Below are 19173 nucleotides of genomic sequence, written 5' to 3'. Positions count from 1 at the left end.
TAAGGCTTTGGTTTGAGCAAGAGTGAGTAGAAAGGTATAAAGTCAGTGCTCTTACACCTCAATTTTTTACACTAAATTTCAAAAATAAACTCCTGCCAAGAAGGTTAATTTCTTTTTTTTTAATTGAAGTATAGTTGATTTACAATGTTGTTAGTTTCAGGTGTTCAGCAAACTGACTGAGATATACTGATATAGATACATATTAGATATATATGTATACACACATATATATATTCTTTTTCAGATTCTTTTCCATTATAGGTTATTACAAGATATTAAATACAGTACCCTGTGCTATACAGTAGATCCTTGTTGTTTATCTATTTTATATATAGTAGTGTGCACCTGTTAACCCCAAATTCTCAATTTATCCCTCTCCCCACCTTTCCCTTTCGGTAATCATAAACATGTTCTCTATGTCTGTGAGTCTCAAGAAGGTTGATTTCTTATAACTTTAAGAATATGTAAAATTCTCTCTCTCTCTCTCTCTCTCTCACACACACACACACACACACACACACTTTCTGTAATCTAGAAATGACTGGTTTAAAATCAATGTGCTCTTCTATTTAAAAATGTTGCTAAATTTAGATCTAGCTTCTTGTATGAGATTCATTGCTAAGTAATTCTGTGACCTTGCAAATTCTTACCCTCGGTTTCCCAGTGACAAACGGAGTTAACAATGATGGCAACATCCCTACTTATTAGAATTTTTATACAGATTAATAATAAATACAAATATTTATTCCTGCCAATTTCAAAGCACTTCCACTTATACTGCCAAATGTAATTTTTTTTTAATGGTTTAGATTTTTTTTTAACATCTTTATTGGAGTATAATTGCTTTACAATGGTATGTTAGTTTCAGCTTCACAACAAAATGAATCAGTTATATATATACATATATTCCCATATCTCTTCCCGCTTGCGTCTCCCTCCTTCCCACCCTCCCTATCCCACCCCTCCAGGCGGTCACAAAGCACCGAGCTGATCTCCCTGTGCTATGCGGCTGCTTCCCACTAGCTATCTACCTTACGTTTGGTAGTGTATATATGTCCATGCCTCTTTATCGCTTTGTCACCGTTTACCCTTCCCCCTCCCCATAGCCTCAAGTCCATTCTCTAGTAAGTCTGTGTCTTTATTCCTGTTTCACCCCTAGGTTTTTCATGACATTTTTTTTTTTAATTCCATATATATGTGTTAGCATACGGTATTTGTCTCTCTCTTTCTGACTTACTTCACTCTGTATGACAGACTCTAGGTTTATCCACCTCATTACAAATAGCTCAATTTCGTCTCTTTTTATGGCTGAGTAATATTCCATTGTATATATGTGCCACATCTTCTTTATCCATTCATCTGATGATGGACACTAGTATATGACAAGTCTCACAAATAAGAAAAATAAATACTCAGAAAAGTTAAAATGACCTGACCGAATTACAGTAAGAGTAAAGTAAGAAGACAGGCAAGAAACATTGTCTATAGTGAAGTTACTGCTTCTTTATCAAAGGTAACTAGAACTACTGCTGATTGAATTCAGAGGAATATCAGCGAGAGTATTTATGCGTAAAGGGCAGAGCTAGGACTACAACCCAGGTCTTTATATGCCTTACTGATGCTTTCGATATTGGCATTACTTTAAGGAAGATATATAAACTTCTAATAGATTATTTACATCTTTGTCTTCAATGTAGTACTTTTGAAATGTTTGTAAGTAAGAGCCCAGTTTCACCTAAGCTAATTAAGATATGGAACAGTGGAGAGTGTTAGGTATGTGTGATTTCTCCAGGGACGTGAACAATGAGCAAGTTAACCCATCACTGTATTAAGTTTACTGATCCAATAATGATTCTGTTAGTTGTGGGTATCTGCTTTCACAGCAGAACATCTGTTCTTACTAAGCTATACAGATCATCATACTAGCTGCAATAGTATGTAGCAACACTTAGTAGACATTACAAAAAGCTGGACATGCAGAAAGACACCTGAAACATCTAGTTATTTAAAAGCTGAAAGTGGAAAAAAGCTTTGGTTCTAATGATTAAACTTATGGGTAGAGCATGAGGAATACATATTTATTTTATAGGTGCAACATCCAAGTAATGAGGAAAATGCTGCAAACTAGACCTCATGGAAAATGAAAGCTAAACAAACATGGCGTTCGTGAACACATTTAAGTAATAAGGATTTTTAAATGATTATTTCTAGTCCTCTAAATTCATGAGAAAATTATTTTAAATAAATTTTGTTATACTCAGGGTATTTTTGTTTTAAATACTATGAAGGATACCTAAGGATTATTAGAGAATAACAAAACAAACAAAACAAAACAAACCCAGAATATTCTTTGTCTTCTAAAAACTTTATGTTTAGAATCAAGGGACTTTATTTCTCTTTACTGGGTTCATTTAAAATTGTGCCAGTTAAAGTATACATGCCTGTGACAAGCAAAGAACAAATGAAAAAACGGACCAAATCTGGCATTACAGGCATAAGGCATTTCAAATCATTACTGTTATCTAGAACCAAAAATTCCTGACATTTCACCAAGTAGAATGCCAAAGCTAAAGATGTGAAAATCGAGACTCTAATTTACCCATTCCTTCATATCATATAAATTGTTTAATCAGTCATGTGATGAATGAGAATTTTTTAAATTACTCAAGTGTTAATTATAAGATGAATTTCCAAATACCGTATGCTAACACATATATATGGAATCTAAAAAAAAAAAAAAAAATGGTTCTGATGAACCTAGGGGCAGAACAGGAATAATGACGCAGATGTAGAGAATGGACTTGAGGACACGGGGTGGGGGGGGGAACGGTAAGCTGGGACGAAGTGCGAGAGTGGCATGGACACACATACACTACCAAATGTAAAACAGATAGCTAGTGGGGAGCAGCTGCATAGCACGGAGATCGGCTCGGTGCTTTGTGACCACCTCGACAGGTGGGATAGGGAGGGTGGGAGGGAGACGCAAGAGGGAAGAGATATGGGGAAGAGATATACATATGTATATGTATGGCTGATTCATTTTGTTATACAGCAGAAACTAACACACCATTGTAAAGCAATTATACTCCAATAAAAATGTTTAAAAAAATAATAATAATAAAGCAAAGGAAAATTTTTTAAAAAACAAAAACAAGCAAAAAAAAAAAAAAAACGAATTTCCAAGGTTAAAAAAATAGCACAAAGGGCTTCCCTGGTGGCACTGCGGTTGACAGTCCGCCTGCCGATGCAGGGGACACAGGTTCGTGCCCCTGTCCGGGAAGATCCCACGTGCCGCGGAGCAGCTGGGCCCATGAGCCATGGCCACTGAGCCTGCGCATCCGGAGCCTGTGCTCCGCAACGGGAGAGACCACAACAATGAGAGGCCCGTGTACCGAAAAAAAAAAACAAACAAACAAACAAAAAAATAGCACAAAAAGGTTTGACATTAAAAGTAAAAGCCTCTCTCTCAGGCACCAAGCTTGCATCTTCAGAATCAATCAGTGTTAACTTTTGCTGTGACTTTTTCTAGTGGCTGCCATTATAACATCAAATAATAAGTTTTGATTTATAAATTTAAGATGCTATGTATTTTCTCCTTCTATAAAAGCAATATTTTTTCAAAAAACAACCTTATATTATCATGTTTTAGGGTTGTCTTAAGCAATATCCAAGAAATTATATTTGATGTATTAATTAAATATTTTAACACACAGTTAAAGGATGTATAACTTTTTCAGTTTGATTTGTGTACCATCTAATATCATTTCACATTCCACTACTATTATGCAATCACATTTTAGAAAAAAATGACTTTTTAGTCTTTTTAGTTTTCTTCATTTCTGGGGCATAATCAGCTACTCCATCCCACTCTTTTCATTTTCCATTTTAATAGAGGAACTCCTACAGTGATTGTGATATATACATACATACACCTACATACACATTTATACATATATACATACACTTATACAGTGCCAATGATTTTTATGGACCCTTAAGTGTGAAAAAAAATTCTTAAGATGCCCTCACACTCCCTCTTGATATCTTGCCTGGATAGAGGATTCATCTAATCACCATCTCTACAAATTTAAAGAAATTGGCTGTCTTCTGTGTTGACACCTGCCTGATTTCTCATCTTTTTGTAGATGCTAATTTTTTTCTCTGTGGAAGTCTTCCAACTTTTCTCCTTACCCTTGGAAATCAGATTATTTCACCAGGATGTATCTATCAGATGTTTTACTAATCTTGCTTGATCCATTGGTGGATCAAAATCTGAAGACTTACATTTTCTTTCTTCTAGAGCCTGACTCCATAGCCTTCATTCATTTTTTTCTGGAACTCCTATTAGAGCTCTTAGATATAATTTCCATGATTTTTAATATTTCTCTTAAAGCCTCAGAACTCCCAGAGTCCCAAGGGAGCCCCAGAATTTCAGATGACCACACCCCCAAAATGTCTACAACTCCATGGACAAGAGTTTAGAAACAGCTCCTTATGCTGGAGTAAAATGCTCATTCCCCAGCCTCCACATCACCACAGGAAGGAGTAAAGAGAGGCATCTCAGAATTGTGCACATTCCTGGGTACATTCCCACTCTTTCCTTAACCCCCCTCGAGCTCCCAGCCTCAGAACTATACAAATTAGACCTTTAGTCACCACTAAAAATTCCAGATTCCTGAGTCATCCCTCAACTCCCAGACTCCAATCCCCCAATTAGAGGGAGTGAGAGGACCCTACCACCACATCACCAACCCTCCCTTGGTCTGTGCTATAACCTTCTACTTCATTTTTCTCCATAACACTTATTACCATCTGTCACACTATACGTTTTATTTATTTGCCACTCTTACTAGAATACATGTCGCACAAGGGAAGAATTTTTGGCTACTTTATTCACTTTTACAACTAGCACAGTCCAGAAAAGTGCCTGAAACATAGTAGGTGCTCAGTTAAATAGCTGGATAATTTGCTCTACAAGCTGGGAAAATTCTGGGTCTTCCTTTTCCAGAACATCAACCAGGCCTATTTTTACCCTCAATCAGCCCACTGAAATTTGAGTGTACTAATTATTGATGAAATACCCTCTCTTAAGTATTTCTCAGGAATAATAAGAATTTTATAAGTTCTTTATATTTCCTGAATGTACTCCTTCCTGTGAGGTCAGGTGTTTTGTTTTGTCTTTCACTAGTTTATCCATGTCCTTCCTGTGATATTATTGCTAAAATGTCAAGTGACTCTCTTCAAACCATTCATTTACAGTGAATGTCTCCATTATTTAGAATGGGTAATCAACAGAGGTTTTTCTGTATTTCTTGACAGTTCTGCTTCCCCATTAGTCCTCTTCTTTGAATAAGAGGAAGTAGGATGGCAGAGGGTCAGTGTCCAAAGTAAGGACAGCTTTACTAGGAGGGTAATAGATTTAGTAAATTTGACTCCTTAAGTGTTTTGTTTGTTTCCTCCTTTAAATCACTCTGTTGTGGGAGAGGAGCATTACTTCTTCTCATTTTCTTTCGAAAGCCCTACTTTTCTCATGAGCGCCCTTCCTCAGGCAGTTCATCCCTTCATTTGGAGAATTCTTTGGCTTTAGCCTAAGCAGAAGAAAATAAAGCCTCTTCTACCTGCTGTCTTCCACTAGAGATTAGGAAAGAGTCCACTCGTCCTGTTTGTTCCTCCTGTAGTTCTGTAATTTATTACTTGATCACTACCTACGACCCACTGTTGCTGTCTGTATTTGTGGATGCTAAGCTCAGAGCTTCACTGAGGCTCCATAAGGAAGCCACCTGACAGTGGTTTCTTTAGCTCTGTTTCTGTCACTACCTTTCCATCTACTTTCTATCTTCTAGGAATTCTTCAACCTGCCAATTTATGTTATTGGTGGTCTTTCCCATTTTTTCAAACTACTACACTTTTTTTTAATGAGTACTTTTTATTATTGGTTTTACTTATTCATTTATTTTTTAACTGAGGTATACAGAACTACTATACTTTCAATCTTTTAAAACTGGGACCTGTAGAGAGGAGGTGAACACATATGTGCTCAGAACCGTGTTGCTGTCTCTGCTTAGAATTTGGGGTGACAAATCACCTTTGTGCTAAAACAGCAAGCAACTAAAGAGAATATTCCTTTTTCTAAAAGTTCTTTCTGCTACTCCATCATCAGGAATGTCTTACTGGCTTTCTTTCTCCACAAATTCCAGCCTCCTAACATTTGGCATATCTCTACTTTTCTTAACAGATTTTTCCCCCTCAGTTTCTCCTACTAGAAGTAGCAGGCTGATCCACCTAAAAGAGGTGGCCAGTGAAGTCATTTTGCCAACCTAAAAAATTTCAGTCATTTTTTGTTTGTTCTTTAAAAAGTTGAGAGAGTGTATATGGAAGTCTAAGTGCGTTTGTTTTTCATTTTTATTTTTTAGCTCCTGAGAGATGGCCATGTTTTTGTTAAACAAAACATCTAGCTTCAGCCAAGATTAATATATGGGCCATCATGATCGAAATAATATGAGGGAAAAAAACACCCACCTAAACCCACTTTTATCACTAACATTTAGTTCATTATTAACAGTCTAAAAAATGACAAGTCATTTCATATATTACAAAATTTCCTAAGAACCAGGAGAATTATCACACATTAGGAATAAGTCTTTCAATCTCTCCTTAAACCTACCTGGTCCCAGCCTAGATATCAAAAGAGATAAAGTAAATCAACAACAACAAGAACAACAACAAGAAACACTGTAGTTACTAACTGTAAAGCAAATGTTCAGTTTCTGTGTCAGAAAGCAAACCCAAAGAGTGAACCTGTATTGCTGAGATTAACTCCATTAACGGACTAGCAAGAAGAGATACAACTATAAACGCCTCTTAGCAAGAAGAGATACAGCTATAAAGTCTAGGCTTGGAGCCAGTGGATTCTTAAGGTTTTTCTAAACAGCACACATCTTGACAACTACCAGAGAGGACACTTAAACATCATCCCCTTCACACAAATATTTGAGTTATCTAAGGTATGAGAGTGTTTGTTTGTATATGTATGTGTACGTGTGTGTATATGTGTGTCAGGTGGGCAGAGGTGGGAGACAGCTGGCAAATTTAGTTAAGGAAGTAAAAGTCCCCTTTCCTAAAGCTTGTGTCTAGGTGTTGACACCTCTCCAGTCCTCCTCAGATCTAGCAGTCATTTAAGAGCCAGGATGTTCAAAGCAAATATATATAGTCATAATTCTGCTTTGGTGACAAAAATATATCAGAGAAATTCTCCTGATCTTTTCAAGGAGAGATACAAGAGACCAGGATTTTATTTTTATTTTATTTTTACCCAATAGGCTGTAAAAGTAATAATATAGAGACTAACTTGCATGTAACTCAAACTTGAAAATAATAAATTCATGTAAATTAAAGTAGTATAGAATGTCTAGTCTCTGGCGCTGTCCTACATGGTAAAACTGTTTACTCAATCTGAGTATTTTTGGACAATTTGACCCATAAGATTACATTTTTCCTTATAGGGAAAAAAATGAGAATTAAAATGAAATGTTACAATTAATACTGTAGATCAAATGGCTCTTGATTGCTATCTCAGAACCCAACAACTTATGATATTGTATCTATGTAGAAAACAATTTGAGAGTAAGCTGTCAAAGTCAACTCTGTTTAAAATATTAAGATTATCTATGACATCATATTACAACTTCAAAAGAACTTCATATATTGAAAAATACCTTCTCATACAAACGTTCAGCTAATCCTCCTAAAAACCCAATGTGTTTAACAGAGAACATGTTATTTCCATTGTTTATAAGGTATCACTGTTACAGAAAGTGTAAGTGACTTGCCCAAGCTCATCTCCTTAATAACGGGGATGCTTTTTTTTTAGCCATTGAGACCCTCTAACTGCCGCCCCCACATTCCCAACTCCTGTCAAGTGTGTCCAAATTCTTATCATTCTTCACATTCCCAGCTCAAATACTTCTATTTCCATGAAGATAGTTGTCATACCCCCCAAAGATAGTGATGACTTCTTCGTTTGATCTCATAGCACTTTCTCTCTTCTTACCACGAGTAAATGGACTTGGAATCAGAAGATTTACTTTGGGTTCTGGTTATTTACTATCAGGATGATCCTAACATAGTAACCACTTGAACACCAATTTTCTCCCGTAAGAGAAAACAGAATACATGACCATAGAATTATTTGGAAATTTAATTTTGATAAAACAAATAAGAAGGAAGTATGTGAACTGTAAAGACCTATACAAAGTTACTTTTCATATATATCTATTTTTTCCTTTCTTATTTACAACTTTTATTTCCCCAGTTTTCTGGTAGAAGGAAGACTCCATATCTAACACATACTTGATTCTATCAAAGTACTTGATGGTGCTTCGCAACCTGGCATTTGATACACATTTGTAAAATGAATGAAGGATTGAAGGCATGACTACATTAAACAAGGTAAGTTTCATAAAGGAGAATGCTCACCGCTACCGACTAAATGTGGAAGACCTAAATCTGACTTAAACTTTTCTCCAATCTCATTGAGCATTTCTTCACCACCACTTCAGGCAACCTAGATTTATGCCTGATTCCCTAAACATACCCTGTATTATTCTGGCTCTAGGTCTTAGGCTAAATCATTACCCCCTTTCATGTTCTTTATCTGTTGAAATAATATCCATCACTATATACCTAGCACAAATGCCATTGTCTCCATGAAGCTTTCCTTATCTCACCCACTGGAAATGGTACTTCCTACTTGGAAGTTCATAATGTTTGCTCATGTCTCACAGCTTTTATCATTTGACCACATACTTCCTTGTGTGTGTATGACCTAAGCTAGTACATTTGGATCATGTTAAGATCAGCATTATGTTTTACTTATCTCTATAGCCTACCGAACGTGTAGTAAAATGTCTTCCACATTGTAGGTACTCAAATAATATATGTGGCTTGAAGGTCCAACTACAGGTTTCTGCCTTATAAATTGCCACAAAAACATGACAAACATTTTATAAAAAGATCATCTACTGTTTGAAGTCATTATTACTACACATTCCTATCAAGATGGTATACTATGAACAGAAACACATCTTTATCAGAATTTTTATATATATATACACACACACACACACATATATATATATACACACACAATATGGAATATTACTCAGCTGTAAGAAAGAATGAAATTTTGCCATTTGCAACAACATGAATGCACTTGGAGGGCACTATGCTAAGTGAAATAAGTCAGACAGAGAAAGACAAATACTGTATGATATCACTTATACATGGAATCTAAAAAATACAAGAAACTAGGGGCTACAACAAAAAAGAAGCAGACACACAGATGTAGAGAAGAAACTAGTGGTTACCAGTGGGGAGAAAAAAGGGGAAAGGGGCAGCATGTGGGTAAGGGATTAAGAGGTACAAAACTATTATGTATAAAATATGCCACAAGGATATATTGCACAACATGGGGAATACAGCAAATATTTTATAATAACTATAAATAGAATATAACCCTTAAAAATTGTGAATCACTATTGTACACGTGTAACATATTTTATACCTCAACTATACTTCAATAAAAAAATTAAAAGAAAAAAAGAATGTGGAAAACAGTTTAAGATATGAAAAAAGCTACAAATATATAAACCAACTATTTATAATCTGATTTCCTCCATAACTTAAATGTTCTTATTAATTGCAATTTTACCACTGAAGTATGGCTTATCTAAAAATTTAAAGTACTCAACATGACTTTTGGTAAAAAGAGTAAAAGATACCTTAGCGGAAAACCAGAGGTTGACATATTTTAAATGGACATCATTTTCAACTTTCATCACAGTAAGTATCCAAACTAACGTAACAGCTACCAATAATTATCACTGTTGTTTTTATCAGAACATAGATTGCATTTATAACAAGGGTACACAAGTCTCCTCTCTCGCGGATATTTAAATGACAGAATCCTTCATTGCCTGCTGCCTTCATTCCTTCTTGTGCATTATACAGCCCACTAACAGCTGTTCTCTAGATGGACTCAATGGTTCTGTGCCTTCTCATCGGGTAGGGGCTACTGCATTTCTTTTAAAAATGTATTCTTTCAAACCCTAAGCCCTTTTATCCTCACTTATTTTATATTATTATACCATCTTCACTGTATTATTTCTTAACTCCAGAGAATTTCTAAGTTCTGCAGTTTTATGTTTTCTGTCCCTTCCCCTGAACGTCCCCAAATCTCTACCTATTAAAATGCTATTTTATTCAGGGACTTTAAGCACTGAGTTGACAGTAACTGACCTGCTGAGAATAACTTTTCTATCCTGAACCAGAGTAAACAACCTTGAACTCATTTGTGTCACAACTGGCCCCTTCATGATTCAGTCTGCCAGGAAGGCTTACCCAAAGACTTGGAGTTATAAACTGTGATCCGTCTAAGAAGACACCCATAAAGTTGAACCTGTTCTAATGACTTCACTTTTTTGAAGTGACTTACGCTGTTATGAATGACTCTCAACTAATGAGGGAAGCATGCTCTCACAGTGTATAGCAAAATCACTGGCAGGAAAAGGGGATGTGCAGTTTGAAAGAATGTATTCAATTTCGTATCAAAATTGTATTTAGAATCTGAAAACACTGTCCACTTTTTTTCGCAGCATAAATAGGATCCCATTTAAGAATATCATATCAAGAGTGTCATGGTAGGTAGAAGCATGAATTTAATAGCTGATGAAAAAATTAATATAATGTAATAATAGTGTGGATTTTACCCATAGAATGCAATGAGCAAAAGCTCAGCATCTATCAATCAATTCATACTTCCTTTATGTGCCAAATTTATCAGAAATTGTAGCAATATTTTGGAGAAATATTATTGGAGAAAATGTTGAAAAACTCTAATTTACATTTGGCAGAGAAGAAAAAGAGGAAAGTAGGAAGGAAGAAGGGAAAGAAGAAAAGAACCAGAGAAAAACAGTGCCATCCTATCGTTAACAGCAATAAACTAAGCACCATTGTGTAAGATGATGATATGGTTTAAGAGCATGAACATAACAAAAAAATGCACTTACCTCGGTTAAATGAGGATTGGGGTTAAAACCACAGAGGCTACAAACAGTGGTTTGACACTCAGTGCATGTGTTAAAATTGGCCTTTTCTGGAACATTCAACAGAAGTTCAGTGGTATTGCAAAGAGGACAGATGGTTTTGGGGAGGCCTTGTACTGGAGTCTGTGCTGCAGATGGAAAAGTTTGTGGCTGCAGAGGTTTCCCTGTTTGGCTTACAGGTTTTGTAGATTGTTGAGGAGGGGGCTTTGCTGGGCCAGGCTGCTGAGGAGGAGGCTTCATTGGGCCAGGCTGTTGAGCTGGAGTCTTGCCTGGCCCAGGCTGCTGGACCTGAGGTTTCGCTGGCCCAACCTGCTGAGCTGGAGTCTTTGCAGGCCCAGGAGGCTGAGCTGGAGCCTTTGCAGGCCCAGGAGGCTGAGCCGGAGTCTTTGCGGGCCCAGGAGGCTGAGCCGGAGTCTTTGCGGGCCCAGGAGGCTGAGCCGGAGTCTTTGCGGGCCCAGGAGGCTGAGCCGGAGTCTTTGCGGGCCCAGGAGGCTGAGCCGGAGTCTTTGCGGGCCCAGGAGGCTGAGCCGGAGTCTTTGCGGGCCCAGGAGGCTGAGCCGGAGTCTTTGCGGGCCCAGGAGGCTGAGCCGGAGTCTTTGCGGGCCCAGGAGGCTGAGCCGGAGTCTTTGCGGGCCCAGGAGGCTGAGCTGGAGTCTTTGCGGGCCCAGGAGGCTGAGCTGGAGCCTTTGGCCCAGGCTGCTGAGCTGCAGGCTTTGCTGTTCCTGGTGGCTGGGCCGGGGTCTTTGGGGTCCCTGGCTGTTGAGCTAGGGCCTTCGTTGGCCCTGGCTGCTGAGCTGAGGGCTTTGCAGGCCCAGGCTGTGGTGTGGAAAGTTTTCCAGGTCCAGGCTGCTGGGCTGGAGGCTTTCCAGGACTTACTTGGTGAATAGGTGGCTTGGATGGGCTTTGCAGTGAGGGTTTAACTGACTCTCCCCTTACTGTATCTGTCTGTTTAGTCTGAGGCCTGGCTGCATCTCTTTGAAGTGGCAATTTTGCCTGGTCTGTCTGAGGAGCCTGGGTGAGGCCCTGAGTTGGCTTTCCTGTTTCTGGAGGCTGCTGAGGAGACACTGATTTGGGAGAACCGTCCTGCTGAGGCAGGGCCCTCACAGGTCCTGGCTGCTTAGGAACTGGCTTGGGTGACTGTTGTTGTGATGGAGGCTTTGTGATTCCTTCAGGTTTTCCTTGTTCCTTCTGAGACATTTTTTGTTTCTTGGAGGCTTCTTCCTGGGAGGCATCAGGGTCTGATATCAAATCAAAAGGACTGAATTTATTTACAACAGAGGAGACAGCACTTAAAGGATTAACCTCTGAGAGGAAGCCAGGCATCATACTAGACTTGTGCTCTTCCTTAAAATCAGTTCTGGATTTCGATTCTTTCAAGCTAATAGTGGAAGGACTCCTTCCAGGCAATTTCTGCTCCGACCTCAGAGTGTCTGTAGTTCTACTTTTACTGAGACCAGGCTGAACTGGACGCCCTGGGTCCGGCGGTTTTCCTGGCTGCTTTGGAGGTTGACTACTATCCAACTCTTGTTTCCTAGAAGAATGAAACAAAAAGAAGTGAAAATAATGGAAACTATCACAACTCAAAATAATATTTAAAACCCATTACTTTCTTGCATCTTCAAAATTATGATGCATAAATATAACTAAAATCCATTTTTGCAGCATCCTATAAGTAATCATAAAATTTTTAATGTCTTTGTTACTTTCTTTACATGGATACAGATTTTCAACACGGACGTGAAGAGGAAGGGGAAAAAACCCCATACTTGCTACTATAAGTAATGAACTATTAAGATATCTAGTTAGAAAGTATTTATAATAAAAATAATTTATATTTACTTAATAGAATCTAGCCATACTTCAAACCTATTTAAACATATTAACTCAACAGATCAATGCAAAGCCATGTTCCAGTACTTTTATGCTCACAGGATGTATCCTTTTTAACCAAAAGTTATAGTCAAGGAATGCTAGCCTCCCAAATACCAGCACACTAAGAAGTGAAAATATTCATTTTTAAATGAGATTGCTGCAACTGTTTTTTGTTTTGTTTTTTACTTAATAGTAGAATTTACATTAGCTACATAAGACATACAACATGACATCACAGGACCTGGTAAAGGAGGTTTTTCAGGAACTCTGAAAAAGCTGATCATCTATTCAAGTGTTGACAGAATATCTGTCAAAAAAGGTAACATCTATCAAATATTGTCCTTATTAAACTTTATAGAGTAAGAATTCCTACTTTAATTAGAAAATTCTGAGAAACAATTCTTTCTTGTGGAAGAACAGTGTTATATCATTCAATTATTTTTCTTAATCTGAGATCTCTCTATGTAACAATATGATGCTTAAAGCATCTTGAGACATACATAGCCTGATGTACAAATAGCAACAATCTGGTTGTGACCCCACTTTTGAAAAGTACTGTTACCTTCCTCAAAGGAAGAAAAAACATAATGATCTCTTTACTTAATGTTTTCTACAACACTTACTATTACCATTGTTAATTAGTCATTATTATTGACAATGACTTAAAAATGCAACAAGTAATTAATTTGCAAGATTTCTTTTAACTCATAGACAAATACACAAGATGGATATTTTTAAAATAGTTTTGGAAACATCAATTTTAAATGACTATGGCTCAATAATTAAAATACTTGTTTCTCATATACACTTTTACCAAGTACGTTAAATTTTAAACAAGCTATTTTTTACTGATAAAATTGCAACTAATAAGAACATGCTGCACTAGAATTATGGGATAAATCAAATTATAAGTACTTTGTTTGATTTATGTAACATTAATTTTGGAAAAGATTTCTTTTTAATTAAAAGAAAAAGAGATAAACAGAGTGATTCAGTAGCACTTAAAATATGAGATGATCACAATAAAGTTCTATAGGTTTTAATTTGTTTGAATAAAATTTACCTGCTAACGGACCAGCCTATAACTTTTTCATTTCAGGTCATCTGGTACTTATTATGAATTAAGTTTTTAAACTACCCCTAATGATACAGAAATTTGAGTATAGATCAAGATGTAAGGCACAGTAGGAAGAAACACAGAAGTATTACTTCTAAATAGCAAAGTGTCAGAAAGAAAATAATCTATAAATGGCAATGTATGCCACAAAATGATTTTCTAATAAAAGGTGAATAAATACAATTCTTAGTTCTGGCCATTTCCTCCAGGAAAAAAGGTTACAAAAGCTTTAGATACTACCATGTCCCTGAAGCCTGTACTTAAATAAGGAACTAAAATTATTATCCTAATTGATTCCAACAGTTCTAAGAGATCTTTCAAAACACACTGCTACATATTTCCATTGGGGAAAATAATTTTGAATGTTTCCTTATAGGCCCCATTATGTGCTCCCTTCCGTATGAAGGCAAAAGAACCATAGTAAACAACCCCAAATAGATTATTTTCAAAAAGTTCCACTGTTTAGATAATCACATTATTCTGGAAATGTTCCATATTCAATTAATAAAGTTTACCATTCCCTTGAGGGGCAGATGCTTAGGAACTATCCTATGAGCGTTTAGGCATTTTATTAAAGAAATCTATATTTAAACGAATACCCAAAAAATCTATTCTTAACTGTGCTCTCTTGAAAATACTATTAAACTTAATCACTGTTTTTGTGATATTTCACTTAATCCAACATACGTACAAAACAAATAAATTTTGTGAATACCAAATATTTGTGACAACAATAAATACCAAAAGTTAAAGGAAGCTACTTGCATTAGAAATTATAACTGCATGTACTTCCTATGAATATTAAGTTCTATTATATTATAGAATCCCCCTGTGAGAAAATACCCATACAGCTATAAAGACTACAATTTAAACTTAGTTTTAGTTGCTATAATTATGTAAATAAACGTCAAACATGGAGATCTGGGAGGGAAAAATAGAAAAACAATCATTAAGAGAAGATACAGGCTTAATACCAAACAAAAATATAAAGATGTCTTAGCTATGTCTTTTGATGAATTTCTGATTGGTATGACAGTTGTGTTAAAAAGAAGAATGACCAAAATGCAATCTGTGTCTTCTGTACTAGACTATGAATTCCTAGGGAGAGATATGTTTCACTCATCTTTTCATCACTAGAACCAAACCTGGTAACTAGTAGATGAGTATTAATGTTTGATGAATCAATGAATGAATGAATAACAGTGAGTGAACAAATGAATGAACATATCAGGTTTTTGTTTCCCTCTAGATTAACGTCTCTTGAATTCTTTTCACTTTAAATTCTTCTACAGGTCTTGTGGGATATAAATGGAAACATTCCATATTCATTTTGGCTTGCTGCTCTAGGAAGAAAAACAATTGTGGAGGTGTCTACCCAGCAGCGGAGGCCTAAAAGAATGCTAAAGAAAATAACTGACTCAGTCAGAATTGTTACTAAATATTCTACTAATCAGAGGTGTTTTTCAGTAAAGCTCTTCTCATATGACACATCTGTAGGTGTAAACAGAATGAGTAGAAGACATAATAAAATTGCATTTCCCTGGATCGACAATGAATCGAAAATCCAGAAGCATTTCATTTGTAAGCTCTAACTTCTAGCTTCTAACTACTCAAGTCTTATACAACTTCCCTTTTCATTTTACTATTGTCATCCTCAGATTAGAATTTTTCTTTCACAGGTTAACAGAAAAAAAATGTTTCAGCAGCAAATGAGATAAACATGTATTCAAGACTAAGAATATAAAAGCAGTTGGAATACTAAAATATTTTTAAATGTAACACAACAGGCAATGACACTTGACAGCGTTAAGTCATAAAATTTTATAATAGAAATATAAGCATCTTTAGGAATGTCCGTTCATTGTATATTGCAGAGGATACCAAGACTTAAACAGGCTAAGAAATTAATTCAAGGTTATAAAACTAGTTAGTCACAGAAATCTGGTATCCTAACTCCTGGTGGGCAGGAAGGGGAGGCAGGATTTCCAGTACATTGCACTGACTTCTCCATATGTAAAAGAGTATAGGTACATCAAAATAACTCACGACAGTGAATAACTCAATATACAACTTGTCTGCAGCCATCACTGCCAGTGCCATTCACTGCTGATACTGATATCACTACTCTTTATATGTATAGGGTTCCTTCAAATTAAAATACAAGCAAAAATATTCCTGTCAAATTTTAATTAATCCTTACTATGGCTCTACAAGATGAGTAAGATAAGTATTACTGCCTTATTTAGAAGCAAGGAAACTCAGGCACATATGGCTGAGAGTCAGTTAAAATTAATAAGGTCTCTGGGCTCTCAACCCTTATTTCTTTAAAAAAATAAATAAAAAATCAAAGCCCACCCTAATTCGCACCACATAATCTCCTAAAACTTGAAATGATTTGGATATACTTTCTTACATATACTTAAATTAATATGTGTTTATTTGGTTATCACATATGGGGATAACTTTCCAAACTTAAAGAGATTTATAGAAATCTCTCAGTAAAATATAAGCAGGTTACCAAAATCAGACACGTTTATATATTTCAATGAAGCTTTCATCAATAACTGTTTAGGCCGCAGACCACCTATTGATAAGAATTCTACCGTAACAAAAACATCAACAGAGAGCTTTAAAAGTATGCTAACTGATACAAATACTGAACAAAACACCACACTTTCATAGGCTGAGATAATATTTTTTAGCCACCCTCTGAATACAAGGAAGAAATGTAGAAATCAAAGCTCACACTCTTCTTGGTATTTGTAACCAGCATGGTAAACCTGTTGCTTGTGCCTCTTAGGAAAAATTGTAGAAGAGTTGGCATACATTTCTAAAGGGTTAATAAAAGTACTGTACCTCATTATTACCCTAGAAAAATCTAGTATATGAACATTCAAAATTTTTTCTAAGTCAGGTTTTAAACAGTAGAGAAAATAGTACATATCATAAACTGTACTCTTAAGGGAATAGATAAGAAAGGCTTTATACCAGAAATAGCCCAATATATTAGTAGTTTAAAAACACAGAAAAATATATTCAATATACTAAAGCTAGTCTTTACTAGTAGTGTTGGTTCCCCTTCAAGAAAATAGGGTTTTTACCTGATATAGTTTACGAATTTAAGATTTTATGTGAAACATATTGCCATTGCCACTATCCACAAAACATTTTACATTTCTACTGTATTAGTTACCTGACAAAATTATATGTATATACTTATATTATAGCTCCTAAGTGTTTTTATTTTATAAAGTACAGGATAAAAGCCTACACCTATATCCATATCTTTCATATTTCCAGTATCTCTAATGAAAATTGTTAGGTTATCATAAAGTAGGAGTGGTTTCAGGACCACGGACAGAGGAATGTCCTGTCTCTGAACATGCTACGAGGGTGCAAAGTTAAAGGGTTTGTTTACAACAAATAAAGGCAGGGCAGGCACAGTGATTATACCCTCTTAGTACTCTAATTAGAAAACAACTAATTTATTGGGATGGAGGAATACAGAGACCTAGAGAGGAAAATGAATGTGTTACTATTATAGATTAGCTCTTAATTGCCTGTCCAAGTTGCTATTTGTCTTTAAAAGTATGTACTGGAAACTAATTTGAAGGTAACACAAATTCACATGTTCTTCCGTAAACTGTAAAACGCTATTCCATATAAAGGAGCGGTGGTTTAAAAAATAGCATATGCTAATTCATAAATACACGTACAGCACCTGCACTGTTGTGACCAAACCATCTGTTTAATGCCACACATATTTTAGGGTTTCTCATTGAATATAAAAGGTGTATTTATTCTATACCTTCTGCCTAAACAGCTCCTGTTCTCCTCTGGGGGGTAGGGTGGGAAGGAAAGACAAATCACCTCCAGGGGAATTAAAGGTATTGTTACAGAAATATTTAGACATCATTCACAGAGAGAAAGACCCCGAAATGACTGAGGAGGTTTAAACAGAAACAGGTAAACACCCAGCTCTCTCCATTTCCTAACACGTCCGTTTTGTATTAATGGAAGACTTCCAGATTAGTAAAACACTGGAGGGCGTCTCTCCACGCCACCCTAGAGAGAAAAGGTTCCAAAAGGCCAGAAATCACAACCTAAAATCACAGTTCCAAGAATGCAACCCTTGACTATCCCATCAGAAACTCTATAAGGCATCATTTTTATCCTGCCCAACAGAAAGCTTATGTTCTCTTTACCACCACCCCATTAGGGAGAATAAAATGAACGGAGGCGACATATATGTACTGCCGTGCCGGCACATACGGGCTGGCACATATGTGCACGGGAAGCTGTACATATATGCCCGGACATATACATCATGCTGTGCGTGCCTGTGCATGGAAGGCGGCTCCGCAGAGGCCGGAGGAATGCTTCCCTTGGGCAGCCCCTGCGCCCTTGACATGACAGCAGCGATCTGTCTCCTCTCCTCTTCGCTCAGCTGGCTCAGATCCGCCTCCATGCCGGCCGGAGTCACGGTGTGCAAGGGGCTCCCCGCCCCGCCAGCCCCTTCTCCGGCAGCCGCTACTGCCGCCGCCAGCCCTTCGGGGAGCCCTTCCCCTTCCAAGCTCGCCTCGTTGCCCATGGCTTAGGGAAACTCGGGGCCACCGCGCTCCCTCCTTGTGCTGCCTCCCCGCCGGGAAGCCCGTGGCCGCAGGAGCAACCGGAGACGGGGGCTGCCGCCGGGCGTGCAGGCGGCGAAGTCCCTGAACACCAGGCGGAGATTAGTCCCTCTTGCAGGTGATGACCGAGGCCAGTGACTCCTCCATGTTGGACAACGCCAGGCAACCTTTGCGGAAGACAACTCCCGACGCCGCCTCAGCGCCCCAAGCCGGGGAAAAGCAGATCTGAGCGGTGCCAGCCGGGCGCCGTCTGCCCCTCCCACCGTGCCCCGCCTCCTCGCCGGCGCCCTCGCAGTGCGCATGCCCCTCTTGGAACAGGTGATGCCTGCGCCCGCACCCATTCCACTCTGCGTCGCTCTGTATCCTTCCTCACTCTCAGCACCGACTTAAAGGAGCCCAGCGAGAGCACAGCTAAAAAGCAGAACAAAACAGCCGACGTTTCTTTCAGGCATAT

At 37.5% G+C, this 19173-nt stretch overlaps 1 protein-coding gene across 1 annotated transcript in view; it reads right to left on the bottom strand.

The window, feature by feature from the left end:
• Window positions 1-18879, bottom strand: part of PCLO (piccolo presynaptic cytomatrix protein) — a 373707-nt gene extending 354828 nt beyond the window's left edge. The window contains exons 1-2 of the mRNA XM_060304735.1: window positions 18432-18879; window positions 11067-12633 (exon numbers count right to left, since the gene is read on the bottom strand). Of these exons, the coding sequence (XP_060160718.1) occupies window positions 11067-12633; window positions 18432-18682 (1818 nt within the window). The 5' untranslated portion in view covers window positions 18683-18879. The remainder of the gene's footprint in view (window positions 1-11066; window positions 12634-18431) is intronic.
• Window positions 18880-19173: the final 294 nt, after the last annotated feature.

This window comes from Globicephala melas, chromosome 9 (assembly GCF_963455315.2).
Source record: "Globicephala melas chromosome 9, mGloMel1.2, whole genome shotgun sequence".
In the NCBI taxonomy this organism is placed as follows: domain Eukaryota; kingdom Metazoa; phylum Chordata; class Mammalia; order Artiodactyla; family Delphinidae; genus Globicephala; species Globicephala melas.
The sequence above is the reverse complement of the archived record's forward strand: the minus strand, read 5'-3'. Positions and strand labels throughout refer to the sequence as shown.